We start from the raw sequence: 19,474 nt of genomic DNA, 5'->3' as shown, positions 1-19,474 counted from the left end.
AGAGGAGCCTGGCAGGCTACGGTCCATGGGGTAGCAAAGAGTTGGACACGATTGAAGCGACTTAGCACTCCGAGCATTAGCATACTCAAGACCTCAGCTAGAGCCACCGAGCTGAGGCGGCTGCTCCCAGCTTTCCAGAAGCCTGAAAGCTGCCACCCTCTAGCACAGGAACCAGAGAAGATTCTCTCTGCAGGTAAGAGCCAGGGGGTGAGAGAGATCAGAAGATGACAGTCTTTCTTACACCCCGCCCTGCCCCACTCACTTCATCCACACTTTACCAATCCGTGGCAATCACCTCAAATGACCACAAACACACCCATGGCTCCAGGGAGCCAGCGACTGGCATGAAAATAGAGATAAGCAAACAACCTTATTGGGCAAAAAAGCAGCTGGCTACATATAGGCTGTGCCAGCTCGACTGTAATCAGTAGGTCTCTGGTTGGCTGCTGTGGGAAGCATCTGGAGAAGGCCGTGCCCACCAGGTAAGTTTCCTCAGCACCACCTGCCTGCCGGCTCGCAGGTACTGTGTCAGGACATCGCCAAGGACAAGCCGGGGGCTGAGCTGATAGCTGGGTTCTCTGTTTTTCTGAGAGCTTTTTTCCCAGGGAACAAAGTCTTCTGCCAAAGTTTCTTGTGGGGGGAAAAAAAAATCATGAAATTCAAAACTAAGAGGAATTGAAAACTGGTCCAGTCACTAGGGAGCCAGGCTGGGAGAGAGCCAGGAGGTTAGGGCAGGCTCTGCTGGGCTAGGAGACGGGGATCACAGTGAGGAGCTCTGGGCTCCGACGCAGCCAGTGAACCTGGATGCCCAGAGGGCAGCCGAGCCTTGCCACTGGGGCTGGGGAGTTATAACAACCTCATTCAGTGTTTAAAACATCACCCAAGTCCTCTGCCTTAGGTCAGACCCTCCGCCACACACTCTTGCCACCAGTGTGGGTGGGCAGACAGATGGAACCACAGAAACCCCACAACAGATCAGGCTGACGAGTAAGGCTGTCAGAGAGCCAGAGATCAGCGTCTCTGGACTTGATGGGATGGAAAGTACTTAAACTTTTCCAGAGAGTTGAGTGAGCTCTTCTTTCCATGTACCAAGCCATATCGGCATCTGTTCTGTGACTCGCAGGGACATGCATCCACGTGGCTCCTGGTCTCAGGTGAGCGTGCCGCAGCTGGGCGGGCTCACAGCTGCAACCACAGCTTTCCTGAAGCTCAACACTCTCTCCCTGCCTCTGGAGCAACAGAAGGCCGAGGGCAGGCATCCACCTACTGGCAGGAGTGAGGAGCCCTGGCCTCGGGGTGGGGACGTGCAAGCTCGGCCTGGGTCCAGGCACGCGGGAAGGCACGCTGCTATGGGGTGTGTCGGACACCCTCCCCTGCATCCCCTGCCCCTCTGCAGGCTGGCAGTACAGCCAGCCTTCCTATCTCCGGCCCGAGGCACAGAGCAAAGGCTGCTCCTGAGCTGCAACCTGCTCACCTCCACCCTCCACACACACCTCAGAGAAGCGGCCGGGGAACCCTGACCCTTTCCTTCAAGGGTCCTGCTGAAAGGATTTCAAGGAGAGAGTTCTTCCTGTGAGGAAGGAGGAGGAGGTAGAAGGACGTTTTCAGAGAAAGTAGGGATAAGAGAAATGGAACAGGGGCTCAGGAACACAATCATGTGAAATGGTCTCAAGGTCCACCAGAGAGGGATTCCATAAACGACAGTACCTCTACACAATGAAATACTACTCAGCCACTAAAAGATACTGCAGATGAATATTTGGGGACTTGGAAAGGCATTTATGATCTATTAAATACAAAAGCAAAATACACTTACTCCACCCGAAAAATAAAAACCCCACAAGGTCTGAGAGGATAAACACCAGGGAAATGATGGTGGTTATCTGTGGGTATTGAGGTTTTTTTGTTTTTTTTCCCCCTGGAAGGGGGCCCAGAAATACAGTCAAAATCCAAAAAGTAAGGTCCTAAGCTTAGAAGAGTAATACCCTCAACTTCTCAGTGAGCATGCTCACTGTCGCTCTAAGAAGTACAAACTCTATTTCAATCTGGCTCAGGAGCAAAGTCTTGGCCTTTAAGAACCATAAAGCTACTTGCCAACACCTCTGTAGATCAGATCAAATATGGACAGAAACTTCAAGAGGTGGAAAGCCTCAGAACGTGTGGAAAGTGGCTGCGTGAGAACGTGTGTGTGCGCGCGCGCTGGGGGGAAGGGTTCAAAGCAAGAACGTCCCTTCCTTTCTTAACCACCTCAAACACACACGCACACACACACACGTAGTTAACTGCAAAGCAGAGCCAGAGGCCTGTGCCACAACGTCCAATGTGCAGGTTAGAAACTCTGAACAAGGGCCCAGTGCGAGGCCTCTTCTGTCTAACTTCAAGCTATGATTTTGTTTTAGCGACAACCAAATCAACTGTCTGGAGTTAAGTCAAATGATTATCCCTTTCCTCCACCCTGGAATCACTCTATGAAAACAGCCCTGCCCCAGGCAGGTCTGGTGGTGAAGTTAAGGGATAACAGTTAGAAATGGAATGTAAAATGATGAGTAACCCACTGTCCACGAACTTCACGTGGAGAAGTGAAGTGAAGTCAACCCTCCACCCCCAAATCATGATCATTTAAAATAACTGCCCTGGTTCCCCATAGCTCTACGAGTAACTGTCTACCCGGAGCACACATACCTCTGGCGTTTACCAAGAGGACAGTCTTGGATTTTGTTTTCAGAAGATGATGGTCCTGTGACTATATGAACTTAAACATTACGTGAAGGTACACCAAGAGTGAGAAAACCTCACAAGATATCCCCTGTGCCAGGGCTGCCCTTGTGCCAAAGAGCACCACACACTCCTTCATCTCTTAGGCCAAGACTCAGTTCTAAACAAGATGCAACCGTGGGACTTCCCTGGCAGTCCAGTGGTTAAGACTCTGCACTTTGAACGCAAGGGGAGGTGGGTTCGATCCCTGGTTGGGGAACTAAGATCGCACATACTGTGTGGCGCAGCCAAAACAGATTTTGAGAATAAATTAAAAAAATAAAGGCCAATAAATAAACAGATGCAACCGAGATTAAACTCATTTCCCTAGAATTCCTAATACTTGAACTCAGACCCAAGGTAGAAATGGAAATGTAGAGTTCACATACAAATTCAGATTTCTTCCAATTTTCAAATATGCCAGACCTCATAACACTGAGCTCACATTCCCAAACAGCCAGAGTCACCTGGAGCTGGGTGATGGCTGCACCCCCATAGAGCCGGCAGGCACCCTCCAATTCACCACAGACTCCCCCACTCCCTGCTGCCCTTCCATCAGGCAGGCCTGGTCAACTGCAGTTTATAGTTGCAGGGTTTTCATAATAAATAAGTAAATGCTTGTCTGTAACCATGATTCCATCAGAAGCCAGAAAATAAAAGACAGCAAACATCCTCTTTGCCTTACCAATGACCCACACTTTTACCTCCTGACCCTTGTGGGCATTTGACTTTGTGACCCCCTGACCCAGACAATGTTAAAAGGAAAAAACGCCTTAACAGGATAACCTGAGGGTGATTTGTGAAGCTTTGAGGTAACCTGGAGAGCCGAATTCCTGAGTCGATTTTAATCTAGGGGAAATGCTCAGGGTAGGTCTCCTTCCCAAGCAGTCTCTCATTTACTGTGCACAGAAGAGATGGAAGACAGAGACCCTTGGAACTCCTAGACACTGACATATTTAGCATTTAAGATCTCAAATAAGACTCCCTAAAGATAATGCTGAAAACCTCAACGGTTTGGGTTTTCTGTTGGTGTTGTTTTTTATTGGAGGATAACTGCTTTACAATATTGTGCTGGCCTCTGCCATACATCAACGTGAGTCAGCCACAAGGATACATACGTCCCCTCCCTCCTGAAACCACCCGTCTCCCTCCCCATTCCACCCCTCTAGGGCTGTCACAGAGCACTGGGTTGAGCTCCCTGTGTCACACAGCAAATCCCCACTTGCTATCTGCTTCACATGTGGTAATGTACGTGCTTCCACGCTATTCTCTCAGTTCGTGCCACCCTCTCTTTTTCCCATGGCATCCACAAGTCTGTGCTCTATATTTGTCTCTCCACTGCTGTCCTGCAAATAGGTTCATCAGTACCATCTTTCTAGGTTCCATATTCATGCGTTAATGTCCAATATTTGTCCTTCTCTTTCTGACTTACTTCACTTTGTATAATAGGCTCTCAATGGAATACTATTCAGCTACAAAAAAAAAAGAAGAATGCATCCAGGTCAGTCCTAATGAGGTGGGTTTTTGTTTTATAACAGCTTTATTGAGACATGATTTACACACCAAAGAATTCATGTTTTAAAAGTGTTCACTGGCTTCTAGTATAGTCGCAATACTGTAAAACATGACCATCATCCTAGAAGATTCCTGCTTTTCCCCAGGATTCCCCTCTTCAACCTACCTCACAGGCAAGTACTGATCTGATTTTTTTCCACCGCAGATTAGCTCTGCCTTTTCTAGAACTTCATATAAATGGAATCAGTATTTAATCTCTTGAGTAAGACTTGCATCACTCGACGTAATGTTTCTGACACATACCAGAAGCTTGTTCCTTTTTTTTTTCCCGCTCAACACAATTTACTCCTAAGGCTATATCTCTCAAATACACAGGTCCATGGAAGAAAAATAAGATTGGTAACCGTCATTCTAGTCTAACCCCCACATTCCCTCTCACTTTTTTTCTTCCTTTACAATTAAAGACATCCCAACTTACAGGGCTAAATGACATGCTACCAATCAGCGGCACCACCGTCCAGCGGTGTTTGATCCATCATCTTCCCACCATATTCACCGCAGTTCCTAGTTTCACCTTGTAAGAAGTCCCTAGCTGAATCTATAAGAGAACTTTACTACAGAAAATGGACTATCAACATCCAAATAACGAAGTTACTAGGCTTTCCCCAAAAACATGCCTGTCAATGAATGGATAAACAAAATGTGGTATAATGACACAATGGAATACTGTCCAGGAATCAAAAGGAACAAAATATGGATGCACGCTATAAACACAGATGAACCTCGCCAACCTCATGATGCCAAGTGAAAAAAGCCAGACACAAAAGGCCACATACAGTATGATTCTATTTACATGAAATGTCCAGAAAAGGCACAGACAAGCAGATTACAGACACAGAAAGCAGATTAATGGTTGTCTGGGGCAAAGGTAGGACCTGTAGTTAAACATAAAAGAGCATGAGGAATCTTAGTGGGGTGACGGAATGTTCTAAAACTGGATTCCGATTATGGCTACACAACAAAAAGGAAATCAATGACCGGCACACGTACAACAACCGCATCTTAAGGTATAAGAATTCCATCTCGATACAGTTGTTAACACTAATGACAACATAAACGCTGCACAAGTGGAAGTCCTGCTCCAAGGCAGAAAAAGATCCATTTAATAATGTGAAGAACAACAACAACAAAATAATAATTATTTAAAGAACAGAGGAAACTGGGTAAAAGGCCCCGCTACTCAGCTGGAAAATCACTGTTTCAAACAGCAAGCTAATATAATCATGCACCATTTTAAGAATTCGTTGAAAGGGTCTCGTTCTAATAAATAAGAGGGATTTATAAATTCACTTTCTCTAGAAAGCGTAGTGTCTAGCTCTCTGGGCTTGTCCCAGAAGATGAGGTAGTCTGTTTGCAAATGGGCCAATGACCACCTGAGCACAAGTGGTTCTTTAGGTTGTTTTTTAAAAAGCCAGAATATTGGGGAAATATCTGGAAACTAGTTTAATTCTCCTACTTTCTACCGAAGCAGCTGTTTTTTGTTTGATGACTGTCTGTCCCATGGTGACGGAGCACAAGAGGCCATCGTCTTCCCCGATGGCCTGTGCCCACAAGCCACAGAGGGAAAGAGTGGTAACTAGCTTTCAGAACAGACCCTCCTACGTGCACAAGAGTCCTCAACAGTGAAGCATTGCAAACCAAGTCCCCGTGGGTCCCCTCTCCAGTGCCGTTCCCACCAGCATTCTGGTTCTCCCTGACATCCCCTTCTGAGCTCCTTACTTCCTGGCCTCACTCTTCACTGTTCTTCAATTGGATTCTTTTTGTTTTCTTTTCTTTTTAATTTTTACACTATCACTTCTGAGACTCAAAAGCCCGACAAGGAATTCTGTTTCTGGAATTATTCCTCCAGATCTTGGACGTCCTTCTGGAGCTACCAAATAACCCCTTCTGCCCTGCCTCCTTCTAGAAGGCTTTTCTGATGGCGCAGTCCAACCCCAAACACACTAGGGATGCTCAATTTGGAGACGTTTCCTCGTAGGGCATTCAGGACCAGGTAGTACTCCTCTACCACAACCAAAGCCAAGGGAGTAAAAGTATCATTCGGGATATGAGAGTATCTATCACAGAAAACAAAAACAAAAACCACTGCCATTCCAAATACAAGTTCAAAATGCCAAAACCTCCCATGGCCAACTGGTCCCTTACGAGGCACAAGAGAGGTTAGCGAGATGAGACGGAGCAGCCAGAACAGAAGAAAGAATCCCGGGACTCTGGTGACAGTGAGGACCTCCCTGGACTGCAGAGCCCCCAACACTGACAGCCCCTCTCAGCCCCTTCTTAGGGAGCTGCCCCACCCATAGCCCATGCAGCCAAGTCAAGTGCACAGCTCAGGTCCTCAACACAGCTCACATTAGTCACACAGCTGATGGGGCTCCCTGGCTTCCTCGTTTCAGTCACAGCCCCTACAGCTCAGACCAAAACCTTCAGGGTCACTGCTGATTCTTTCCTTACACCCCCACATCCTCTCCACCAGCAAGCCCAAACCCGCCCTGCATCCACACACGTCTCACCACCTCCACGGCCACCATTCTGGTATCAGTGCTTCCCCCGGCCCTCCTGTCCCCTGGTCCCCACTGCGCAGACTCAACAAGCCGGCTCCCCAAAGCAATGAACGAAATACCCTAACCTCCCACCTCCCAACCAAACCCATCTCCCCCTCTCCTCCCCCACACTTGCCCTGCCCTCAACCTGCTGGCCACCCTGGCCTTCTTCCCAGCCCTGGAATGTGCCTGATTCCTTCCACCTTGGGCCTCTGCCTCGGGCTCGTCCACCACCTAGAATGACTGCCCTCGGCTGGCTCCCACTCACCACTCAGGTTTCAGTTCAACCTGAAATGTCAGCCCCTCGGAAGACTTCTCCGACCCGCAGAGATACAGTGTCCGCCTACCCTCCCCCCACCCATTATCACCTTCCATCTTCTGGTGTGTTGATGTTCTTTGCAGCAGGAACGATATAAATCTGATTTGCTTACTGATTCCCTCAGCTGACTATAGACTCCATGACTTTACAATACCTGTAAGTCAGGTCACTGTGCCGGACGCCTTAAACACTCACAGAGCTGTACACCACCTACATCTCAATAAAACTGAAAGAACAAAAAGTACACACATGCCATGTCTTGTTTACTGTTGCATCCCCAAGGGCGAGAACAGGGCCTGGCACCCATCGGAGGCCTGATTAATACTTTTGAAAGGCAAGGGCATCCAGTGCAAGACACACAAGACACTCTGGGGCTAGACGCATGCTCTGGGGTCCCTGAGATTCTGATCAGAGAGGGCGGGGTCTGCTGGTCTCCCTCTCTAACACTTAAGCTGGAGACTACAGGCTAATTCAATTAGATAACTGGCACAGAGCCCTGACGGTAACAGGAAGCTCTGAGCAGGTCTGTGTGCGAAACTCAGGCCACTGGTGAGCTCCTGTCAGGCAGATGGAGAAACGCCCATAGGCAGGAGCTTTGAAGCAGAGGAGAGCAGGGGCAGGTGAGAGCGCCAGCTGGCAGCAGGAGAAGTAAGATCCCAAAGAAAAGCACGGTCTGAGAGAGGAGCTGAGTCACTTAATGGGGGTGAGCCTTAAGGAAACGGCAAGCTCCCCTTGCTGAGGGCCCACCACAGCCCAGGACCCCTCCAGAATCCACTGAGGTCTGGCAGTCCTGGGAATCCTGGAGGTTCATGAACACACTTCCTGTTCCCTGGAGTAACCCCCCATTACCAAGGCCAGCTTGAGAGGGGCCCTGATTCCCGCGGCCAAAAGGGCTCTGCCTAAAACTCAAGCCCTCTGGCCCGGAATTCTAACCACAGACAGAATCCCAACAAGATAGAAAATATCACCTAAGATATCTGCTGTCTAAACTGCACATATCAGACCCAAGAAGTAACTCAGTTATGGGCAATAGGAGCTCACACTCTGAATTCTTCATCAGCCGTGTATGAATCCTTAAAGATATGTGCTGTTAACTTTCTACAATACGCTATTCTAGGAACTGTGCTGGGGCAACAGGATAAGACTACTTTATAGACTTCCTTTTATAATGAGGGCCCTCCCATCATTAGATCCCCTGAAGCAGTCAGTGCCTAATACACTTCACACAGTTTGACACAACCGCCGAGTGGACTGCTCAGCTCTTCTGGGGTGGAAGGAGCCTGAAGAAAGACTTTCAGATCTGGGTTATGTGCTTGAAAATACCACCTGGAGAAACTGTTGAGGATGTCCCCTGGTGGCACAGTGGTTAAGAACTCACCTTCCAACGCAGGGGACATGGGTTCAATCCCTGCTCCGGGAAGATTCCACATGCTACGGAGCAATGAAGTCTGCGGGCCACAAGTACTAAAGCCCGCTTGTCTAGAGCCCGTGCTTCGCAACAAGAGAAGCCCCTGCAATGAGAAGCCCCACGCAAAGTAACGAAGACCCAGTGCAGCCAAAAATAAAATTAATTAATTAAAAACAAAAAATTATTGAAACCAGTCTGTGTTACTTTCCAACTGCTGCTGTAACAAATGGCCACAAAATTAGTGGCTTAGAACAATGCCAAGTTATTGTCTCACAGTTCCGGAAGGGGTCTCCAGAACTGGGGCTAAAAGCAAGATGTCCGCAGCGCTGGCTTCCAGAACTCCAGAGGAGAATTTGGTTCCTTGCCTTTTCCAGCTCCTAGCGGCTGCCCGTGTTCCTTAGCTCACGGCCTCTTTCTCCATCTTCAAAGTCAGGCCAACTCCTTCTCCTGCTGGTTCTCTCTTCTGCTTTCCTCTTCTTCTTTTAGGGACTCTTGTGACTACACTGGGCCCACCCAGGCAATCCAAAATAATTGCCCCATTTTAGAGGCAGCTGATTAGCAACCCTACTTCCTCTCTGCCATGTGACCTAACGTATTCGCAGGTCCTAGGAATGAGCACGTGGACATCCTGGGGCACCACTCATCTGCCTCCCATCTCAGATTGTGTGGGCCCCCTCATACAAACACCACCCCACTGTCCCACTCCACACCAGCACCCCTAGAGCAGGGGTCCATGGAGGGGGTTTCTCTTTGTACAGCTGAAGAGAAACAAGGTCCACCAGAGGAGAGTTTATGATGTTGGCCGCTAGGCCCCTGAGTTTCCCTGTTCAATTCCATATATACATCTTAACTGCCTAGTATATTCCAGACACTGTGAGGCTCCATGGGAAAGTCAAAGGTGAGGAGAGCAGGAATCCTGGGAAATCACGTCTGTGTAAATAAAGACACGAGGCACAAACAATAAGGTTGTGGATTTGCCTGGCATTGAGGGGTTCACTCCCTTTGAGAGGGACCACCGGGCCATGGGCACTTGAGCTGAGGCTTGAAGGAAGGGCAGGATTTCACCAGTGGGGAAGGGCGGCACAAGGAAGGGCATCGGCTGGCCTAAAGGCACTTGTTTTCCCCATCATGGTCCCCCTCTTCCAATCCTACAGGAACTAGCACTTCTACCTTCTCTCTTACAGAGCTGCATGCTTCTGTGAGCAGACGAGGAGGCGACTTTTCAGCTCCAGAGACACCACCTTGGATAAGGTGCCTCACCTCCCAGCAACAGGGCAAATTAACTTGGTGCCTTTTTTGTTTGTTTGCTTGAAAAATACAAATTCCACCAGCACCTGCCTGAGAGGGCTACTTGCGACTTAGGATAACGTAGAGACACTAGGACACAGTAGTTGCTCAGTTAGTGTGAATTTTCCTCCCTCTAGCGGATGACTTCCCTTCATCCTCTCCTCCACCCCCCTTCCCCAAGCTCTTCCCAATCTGATCACCCTTCTTTGCCCTTCCATCAGGATGGCAATCAGCCAGCCAGTCTCTACATAAACAGGAAATTGGTCCTGGACTACCGATGAGAAGAAGACAGGTAAAAGGAATTCTTGGACTTCCTGGGAAAGTGAATCATAACTTTGACAGGTAACACAGGGAAGGGGAGATATGTATGAAACCCCGATGACAAGGGAAACTGTCCACACTGATCTCGATTATGCAAACACACACACACACACACACACACACACACACTCATCTGGCTTCTAGACCATCCTCACTGCTGCTGTTAGACCTGGTTCACGTTGTTTATCACAGCCTTTGCTAATAACTATTCTACAACTGCCTGTTTATCTGTCCCCCACCCCAAGTCTGTGAGCTCCTAGAGGACAGAGACCATTCTTTCTCATCTCTGTAGCCCTCACTCCATCCCAGCATGGCCCTTTAATGAACACTATATTATGATTCAAGACCAAAGAAAGTGCAAGAGGAGAGAAACTGCTTCTCTTCGGCATGGCTGCAAAAGAATAAAACCAGTTTAGTCATCTGTGTGAATAGTCCTCATTTACAACTAGTTACCATGCCCAGGACTAGAAAGTTCTTCTACGGAAAACTTAACAATTAGAGGACACAGTGTTTTAAACCTTTAATCCCTGACTGTCAGGAACAGTGGGTAACTACACGTATGTATAGTCAATCCTAAAGAAAATCAGTACTGAATATTCATTGGAAGGACTGATGCTGAAGCTGAAGCTCCAATACTTTGTCCACCTGATGTGAAGAACTGACTCATTAGAAAAGACCCTGATGCTGTGAAAGACTGAAGGCAGGAGAAGGGGACGACAGAGGATGAGATGGTTGGATGGCATCACCGACTCGATGGACATGAGTCTGAGCAAGCTCCAGGAGTTGGTGATGGCCTGGTGTACTGCAGTCCATGGAGTCGCAAAGAGTTGGACATGACTGAGCGACTGAACTGAACTGATATATACATATACAGGACTACAGTTTAGAAACTTGTATCCCAAGGCTATCTTACAGGTCCAAATTTAAAGGTACCCTCGATTATCTACTGGAGCAGAGATCCACTGTCCAGAGACTTCCCTGGGGGAGCGGGGGGAGTGGTCCAGTGGCTAATACACCACACTCCCAAGGCAGGGGGCCCAGGTTCAATCCCTGGTCAGGGAACTAGATCCCACGTGATCTAGCAACCAAGAGTTCATATGTTTCAACTAAGAGCCGGTGTAGCCAAAATAAATTTTAAAAAACAAAGAAAGAAAAGTAATTTAAAAAAAGAAAGAAATCTACTGTCCAGAAAGCTACTGCTTATCTCTAAATACATAAAAGAATCGTCTCTCCCTTCACCCCCACAGATATTCACAAAGGTCCCTAATAAAATTACATAAAAAGGTAGAGAAGCAAAACCAAAACCAAGCCCAGAAAGCTATCTACTAGATGTGTTCAGAATCTGTGTGGGTGATTCACATGTGTGACATTCCTCACAATGTTAAGAGGGAAAGAGCCATGAACCATGTTCTAGAGGACACAGCTCCACGGTGGGGCTTCAGAGAGTATGGACAAGCCAAGAATGCATCCATTTGGCATCTGTCAAGCAGGCATTTGAAAGCCACATTAAAGACCCCAGTCAGATATGTTATTTCCCTTAGTTTATGGATGAGAAACTTAGGCTCCTAAAAATTGTCAGCTGAATGATGACACAGAAGGGATTCAGCCCATTAAACCTCCTGTTGCTTCTTATTTGCCAGGTACTAGACCCATTCATGGGGTTTCCCCAATGGGTCAGCGGTAAAGAATCCTCCTGCAATGCAGGAGACACAGGAGAAGTGGGTTCAGTCCCTGGGCCAGGAAGATCCCCTGGAGGAGGAACCCACTCCAGTATTCTTGCCTGGAAAATCCCATAGACAGAGTAGCCTGACAGGCTACAGTCCATGGGGCCACAAAGAATCGGACACAACTGAGAAGGCAGGCAGACCCACTGACAGACATTATCTCAGTTAGTCCTCACTTCCATCCTGCAGAGACACCGTACTCTCCCCACGTCTCCAGGGGCGGACAGGAAGCTTTAGAGAAGGCAAGCCAGGAATTTCTAAGCTCTGCCTTGGGGAGACCTCACACCGTAGGATCAAATCAAGACGTTTCACTACAGGGGGCTTTTCTTAGCATCATGGTGTGGGAAGGACATGGATTTTAAGGCCAGCTACAGGAAGCTGGAATCCGTCCACAATGTTACCTGTCCAGATGGACCATGGGGCACCCCACACTTCCCCCATCCGAAGTCAGTCTTGCCAAATACCCTTCAGGAGTTCAAGACTTTGCAAGTTCAGGGATAGATCATATCAGAGTCCCTAGTCCACTTCACACGACTGGGGAAAAAACCACCACAACTTCCTCTGCCCTTAGTTCCTCCCCCCAAAGAGCTGCTGAACCTCATCTGGAAACAGCTGGGAGGCAGCAGTTAACAGGAAACCAAACCCAAAAAAAAAAAGCACAGAGCGTACCAGGGAGAGTTAGGCGGCTAGAACGAAGAGGCCGGGGGACCGACAGGAAGCTGAAGTCAGAAAGAGCCCAGGCCAGAAACAGACAGAAGAGGAGGAGGCCCAGCTGGCCAGGAGAGGGAGAAAACCTGGAAGATGGGGGTGAAGGCTCAACAGGGCCCTGAAAGGGAAGTGAGGCCACCTCTGGGGTTGTTTTCTTTCCTCCCTGCCCCCCATATCGCAACCCTCCTTCTCTGAAAGGCACTGCGCGGTCTTCATAGGATAGCTGAGGTCAGAAACATTTCTGTTCTCATGCTGCTTTCTGGGCCAGAGGCTGCGGCCCAGACAACTGGTTTTGAGTCCTTCTTCTGTCAATCTGTACCCACGTTCCACGCTGCCAACTAAATTCTGGGGCCACCCAGATTAGCCTCACGCAGAGAGGGACACGAAGAGCATCTTCATGAGAAATTACTAGGCGGATGCCCACTGGGGGACCCGCAGTGGCAGGAGATTCTGCACGGGGAATGCCAGCAAAGCCGGAAGGAGAACCAGCAGGGCTGGAGGTCTCGAAGAACAAGGTAAGCCTCAAACCAAACTAAGGGTGCATTTTGCAACCAAGAATGTTAAATGAACAACGGCCGGCTGCCAAAATATTTTTGAAATAAGTGGGAAAAAAAATACGATTACTAAAAATCTTTGGTGTCATTTAATAATACGCCTTCAGGTTATCCAAACTGAGGGCAGAGGGCAGACTGGTTTATTTACCCTCTAGCAGAGCTTAGGTGAGGACTTCAGGCCCATGCCTCCTGCCACTCCATCACCCATTCTCTCTTTGTATGCGGAGTTTATGTTAAAATAAAGGCGAGGATTAAGTCTGCTTAATAGAACACATTCCTATCTTTCACCTCCAGGTTTGTTTGAAAGCCCTCTCTCTCTCTCTCTCTCTCTCTCTCTCTCTCTCTCTCTCTCTCTCTCTCTCTCTCACTGCAGCATACGCTACAGTCGAGTTGAGTTTGACTCCAACGAAGCACTCAAAATTTGAGACTGGGTAAGCAGGGCTAACCCTGGAGGAGGAAATGGCAACCCACTCCCGTATTCTTGTCTGGAAAATCCCACGGACAGAGGATCCTGGCCGGTTACAGTCCATGGGGTCGCCAAGAGTCAGACACGAGTGAGCACGCACGCACGCATGAAGCAGGGCTAAAAGCAGGCAGAGGGCTGAGACCTCAATACCATTTGGGTTTAAAAAAAAACACAACATCTTCACAGGCTCGGTGCCAGCTCAAACTGGCAAGACCAGAGAATCAGAGCGGAGCCTAACCAATGTGCCACGCAAAGAGGGTGGGAGGAGAGCTCTGGGTAACGTACTGCAGCCATGTGGCAAACAAACCATCAGGGAAGCCTTCAAGAGAGGAAATGGGGGCGGGCAGAGTGGGGGTGCGTGTCAGGAACATAACAAAGGAACAAGTTGACTAATCATTTATTCCAGAGGGGGAAAATGCCACCGGGAGCTATGTATATCTAGCGTTTCAGCTTCAGGTAAATGTGTAACTTGGGTATATTCGGGGCTCACTGCTTTCCAAAAAAGGGGGGGGGGTACGTTCCTACTCCTCTTGATACTGTTTCTGGAGTCTCCAAGGAAACTTTGTCTGCGCTGCCTGCAGCAGACACCTAAGACAGCCCCAGCCAGCCCAGTTACTAATGCAGTAATCTCCACTCTGCCAAGATCCTATCGTGAGCTTTGTGCAGGGCTGGGCTGCTCCACACTGCAGCTCCTCCAAAGGAGTTATGTTCCGGAGGCAGAAGTTATCTGAAGCAAATACCTGACAAACACACCGAGAAAGGGAGAGTGGAAGGGCATTTAAGCCGAGAGGTTAAACCCAGGCATTTCTGTGACTTGGGGGAAAAAAGAGATCTCCGCCTAGAGCCAGAGCCATAGGTCGTGATGGTGTCTCGGATCCCTGCCCTAAACATCTCAAAATATGTTTCAGGGCCAGCCCAAGGAGCCTCCAACTTGCCAGGGGGACAGCCTCCACGACCAAGGGCTAGGGCTCCAAGTCTTCCTAGGAGGCACTCAGGGCCCCTCCCAAGTGGGGGTGGGGGGAGGGCTTCCCAATCAAGGGGGTGTAAGGGAACCCAGACTCCCTCACAATAAGAAAACTAGCTCACACTTAGGGAGCAACTAAGTATGTGCCAGGCACTTAAATAAGCACGTTACCTATCTCATTCCATCCTCACAGCAGCCAACGGAGGCAGGTAATACTGTCACCCTCTCTTTATAAAGGAGGAAATGGGCTCGCAGATTTTACACAACCAGTAAACCAGCGCTTAACCACCCTGGACAGGTGGTCCCAACCACTACTCCCTATTGCCGGAAACACACAAAGCTTTGGGGGGAAGGGTGGATAAAGTTGAGTAACACGAGTTACAGCCTGTATTTACACCTTTTTCTAGTCTGAAATCAGTGGCCTCGGGACATTGCGGGGGGCGGGGGGGGTGCCTAGCTGGGGAATGTGAAGCCGGAAGAACTTAAGCCCTTGCAGACAGGGAAGAGGCCAGGACCTCCACCCCTGTCGTTTCCACTCGGGATCTCAGACCCATAAACCCGCCGGATGGGGGAAGACCCAAAGGGAATGCCTGAAGCTAAGAGGTCCCCCGGCGGCAGCCCTCCACGTTTGTTTTGTCAAAGGAGCCCCGCTCGAGAGGTGGGGCCGGCCGGGTTCCTACCTGTAGGCCAGGGTCATGCACTCGAAGAGCTTGGTGAGCGAGGCGTCGATGGACAGGTGGCAGGAGCTGGTCTTGCCGAAGCTGTAAGTCTGGCACGTCTGCTTGTTGACCGTGTCGAAATCGTAGCCCTTCTTGGGCGGGTGCTCCCGGTGCGGCGACGACACCATGAAGTGGCCGCTGTGGATGATCTGCTGGCGGCGCGGAGGCTCCTCGCGGCCCGACCCGGCCTTGGGCGGCGGTAGTGCGGCGCTCGCCTGGCCCCTGGCCGGGGTGGCCGCGCCGGAGGCGGGCGGCGGGGACGGTTCATCCGTGTCAGAGTCGTCGTCGTCCTCGGGCACCTGGGGCTTCAGCAGCACCGCGCGGCCCCGGCTGCGGGGCCGGCTCTGGGAGCACATGAAGACGTCGGCGGCCATGGGGGGGCCCGGCCGGGGGCATCCCCCGGAGAGCGGGGGGACGCAGGGGAGCGAGCGAGACGGGGCGCCGGCCCGGGCCGGCCCGCGCGCCGACTGTCCGCGAGCGCGCGGCGGGGCGGGAGGGGGAGGGCGCGGGCCGACAGGGCCGCCTCGGCGCCGGCCCCGGCGTGACGTCACTGGCGCGTCTCGGCCAATCGGGCGCCCTCGTCGGCCTCTTAAAGGCGCAGGGGTCCTTTCCCTAGCTGGGCGGACAAAAAAGGGGGGGAGGGGGACCCGGAGGCCACGCCTCCCTGCCCCGCCCCTCGCCATCCCTTTCCTTTCGGGGTGCTGCGGGACATGGTGGCCAGATGGTGTCACTCGCCAGTGTCTTGGCCTAGGCGAAGCGTTGGCCAAGCACGTCGTGAGATCCCGCCTCGCACTCCGGGGAATGGCTCTGCCGCCTCGCCTTGGCCGGACGGGCGCTCCACGTGGTGGGTGGGGGTGGCGCTCCTTCCCCCCCTCAAGCCCCCGCTTTCTCCTGCAGGGCCCGGAACTGTGTCCTAATGGCTCTTCCGAGATATTGCTGGGCCCTGTGGGTTTTGTCCCCATTTTATTGATGAGAAGACAGAGTCGCTGAATACCAAAGGGATTTTCTAACGCGAAAGCAAGATCACTTAACACTTCTCACCTCCGCAGAGGTAGAAACTAGCTCTTTAGTTAAGGCACTTTTCCCAGGACATCGCAACCTGTCAGTGGCAGATCCAGCCACCAGCTCCTTTAACTACAACTCAAAATACTGTCATTATTGTTAAGATCTTAAACTTGGAGGGCGAACCAGCCCCTAAACACTTCCAAAAGGGGAAATTCTGAGCCGTAATTTTCTTCTCTGTCAAATGGGGATTCCTATGCCTCAGAAAGTTGTGACAATTAAAAAATGACCATAAAGTACTTTGCACAGTGACAAGCAAAGAATGAGCACTAAATAAACAGACTACAGACTGAAGGGACTGAACCAGCCAGACCAAAGGCATCTAGAAATTGCCGATACTCAATCACTTTTGACTATAGAAACAGCAATTTCATATGGCCCAACATAATAGTTGACATGTATAAAAAGCTGTCAAGGGGCTCAAAGCCAGCTGGCAGGGGCCATGTAGGGAAGGCAGGGCAACTAGAGGGCCACTGGGGCCCCTGAGGCAGGCGCTCCCACCCAAGTCTCTGTAGGGCCTCCAGGGTCCTCTACAGCTGCTCTTGTGCTCTGCTTTGAAGCCAGTTTCACTTCCAGATTTGGGTGGGGTCTCAGCTTGCTACCACACCTTCCTCCTGACGAGGGAGCCTGTTGGGAGTGAAAGGGACAAATGGCTCTTATCAAAGCAACTGTACAAACTCCATCCCTGGATGTCTTGTCTACAAGGAGGGAGAGGCCAGATGGACCAGCAGCTGGTGTGAGTTTGAAGTCTCCTCCCTTGCCCAAACTACCACTCCCAACTCTAGTTGCAGACTTCTGAAGGGCAACTCTTTGAGTTGCCTTCCTTTATCTGAAGACTTTTCTCCCTGATAAACACTTCAATGCCCAGCCTCTTTTGAGATGGCAATTCCACTTCTATAATTTTATCCTAAAGTCTGTGTGTGCATCCTTTGTAAAGAGTGGCATACATTGAATATTCTATAGTCCCTAATATAATGAAAGACTACATTTTAAATGATGCAAATGTATATTTATTGACATTGGAAGTTATCATATGTTGTTGGGTGGAAAAGACAATTTTTTTAAAGTTATCAAAGGGTGGGAAGTGGGAGGGAAGTTCAAGAGGGAGGGAACATATACCTATGGATGATTCATGTTGATGTGTGGCGGAAACCAACACAATATTGTAAAGCAATTATCCTCCCATTAAAAGTAAATAAATTAAAAAAAAAAGTTATCAGAGGAATTCTCTGGTGGTTCAGTGGTGGGGAGGACTCCAAACTTTCACTCCAAGGGGCAGGGGTTCAGTCCCTGGTTGGGGAACTAGGATCCTACAAGCCACACGGCACAGCCAAAAATCAAAAGTTATCAGTAGTTTGATGTCAATTTTAAAAAATTCATATATTTATGTATGTATGTCAGAAGTGCACCATAATGTTAACACTGGTTATCTGTGGGTGGGGCAACCATTTTCTAATTCCCAAAAGAGACAATTATTACTTGTATACTTTTTTTCTTTGCAGTGTACTCTTTATTTCTCTTTGGTTTCTTAGCACAAAAGGTATCTATGTGAAAGGATATATATGTTTTTTTTTATATATAGATTTTTTTTTATGTTGACCATTTAAAAGTCTTGATTGAATGTGTTACAATATTGCTTCTGTTGTTTATGTTCTGATTTTTTGGCCATGAGGCATGTGGAATCTTAGCTCCCCAACCAGGGTTTAAACCCTACACCCCCGGCATTAGAAAGTGAAGTCTTAACCACTGGACTACCAGGGAACTCTCTACTTTTTAAAAAGAAAAATTTGTAAGGCCCTGCCATGCGGCGTGCAGGACCTTATTAATTGTTCCCTACCAGGGACGGAACCCATGCTCCCTTCAGTGGAAGCGCACAGCCTTAACCATTGGATCACCGGGGAGGTCCCAAGGATATAAACTTTCAAAAACAAAAGCAAACAAACAAAAAACAAACCCCATCAATTTCCTGGGAGGAGATACACTTACTCGGTACACAAACATGTTTTGTTTAATCCTCCCCATAATTTCCTAAAGATCACATTAGAAAAGAAGCAAGACTTGAGGAAAAGCAGTTTAAAATCCAGTTAAAAGCAGAGGACCACCACGAGTGAGAGCTGCAGGTTGCTCCAAGCTCCCAATCATTGGCTAGAAAAAAGTCTCAAGGGCAGTTTTTGGGAAAATGTGGAAATGTTTGCTGAGGATCTAGGCTGACGACTGCCCCCTCCCTCCTACTGAGTAGTGGACAGCAACAGCAAGTGCACAGGGGGACACGCAGGGCAGTGTCCCAGGGGAGCCAGCAACTCCATGAAGGACAAAGAGCTTCCACACCCAGCAAACCACAAGAATACACAATCTCATAGGATAACCATCTTCTACCAGAACCTCATAGGATGCCCATCTTCAACCAAAAATAAGAAGCGGCATTCCATGGTAATCAAATCAGCAAACAAGCAGATAAGAATTCCCAAATACAGGGAATTCCCTGGCAATCAGTGGTTAGGTCTCCACACTTTCACTGCCGAGTCTCGGATTCAATCCCCAATCAGGGAAACAAGATCCCACAAGCCTCACAGCACAGCCAAAAAAACCCCCAAAAAAACCCAAATACGAAATGTTACAGACCAGCAAAACTCAGCAAACAATTAAGGAAAGTCAGCAGTCTGGAAGAAAGCTACCTGAGAACTACAAAGTGAAAGGGAAAAGTTAACAGAACAAACAGAAGACTTTAAAAACTAAACAGCCCTGGAAAGAATACAGAAGATTCTGAACACATTAAGCAACAACCCATATGCAAAAGAAGCAAACAGAGGTCCTGGAAAAAAATATGAATATAAAATTATGATTTTGTAGAAAAGTCAAGTTGAATAGCAAAATGACTGTCTGGAAAACACCGTAAACTGTAAGACTAATCTGAGAATTTATCCCAGAAGACTGCTGAAAGGACCAAGGGAAATTAAGTGACGTGGAGGATTCTTCCAGAGCAAGTTCCAGCACCTGCCTAATAGTTCCAGAAAGGAAGAAGAAGAAAGTAAAAGAGGAAAAATTGGAGAGAGGAAATAATTAAAGCAGCAGT

At 49.0% G+C, this 19,474-nt stretch overlaps 1 protein-coding gene across 4 annotated transcripts in view; it reads right to left on the bottom strand.

The window, feature by feature from the left end:
• Window positions 1-15,848, bottom strand: part of MLXIP (MLX interacting protein) — a 58,444-nt gene extending 42,596 nt beyond the window's left edge. For all 4 annotated transcript variants that reach the window (XM_081540119.1, XM_081540118.1, XM_081540120.1 and 1 more), the window contains exon 1: window positions 15,301-15,848. In XM_081540119.1, coding sequence (XP_081396245.1) covers window positions 15,301-15,713 — 413 coding nt within the window. In that variant the 5' untranslated portion in view covers window positions 15,714-15,848. The remainder of the gene's footprint in view (window positions 1-15,300) is intronic.
• Window positions 15,849-19,474: the final 3,626 nt, after the last annotated feature.

The sequence above is a fragment of the Giraffa tippelskirchi genome, chromosome 11 (genome assembly GCF_054371585.1).
Source record: "Giraffa tippelskirchi isolate mGirTip1 chromosome 11, T2T-mGirTip1v1.2.pri, whole genome shotgun sequence".
Lineage (NCBI taxonomy): Eukaryota > Metazoa > Chordata > Mammalia > Artiodactyla > Giraffidae > Giraffa > Giraffa tippelskirchi.
The sequence above is the reverse complement of the archived record's forward strand: the minus strand, read 5'-3'. Positions and strand labels throughout refer to the sequence as shown.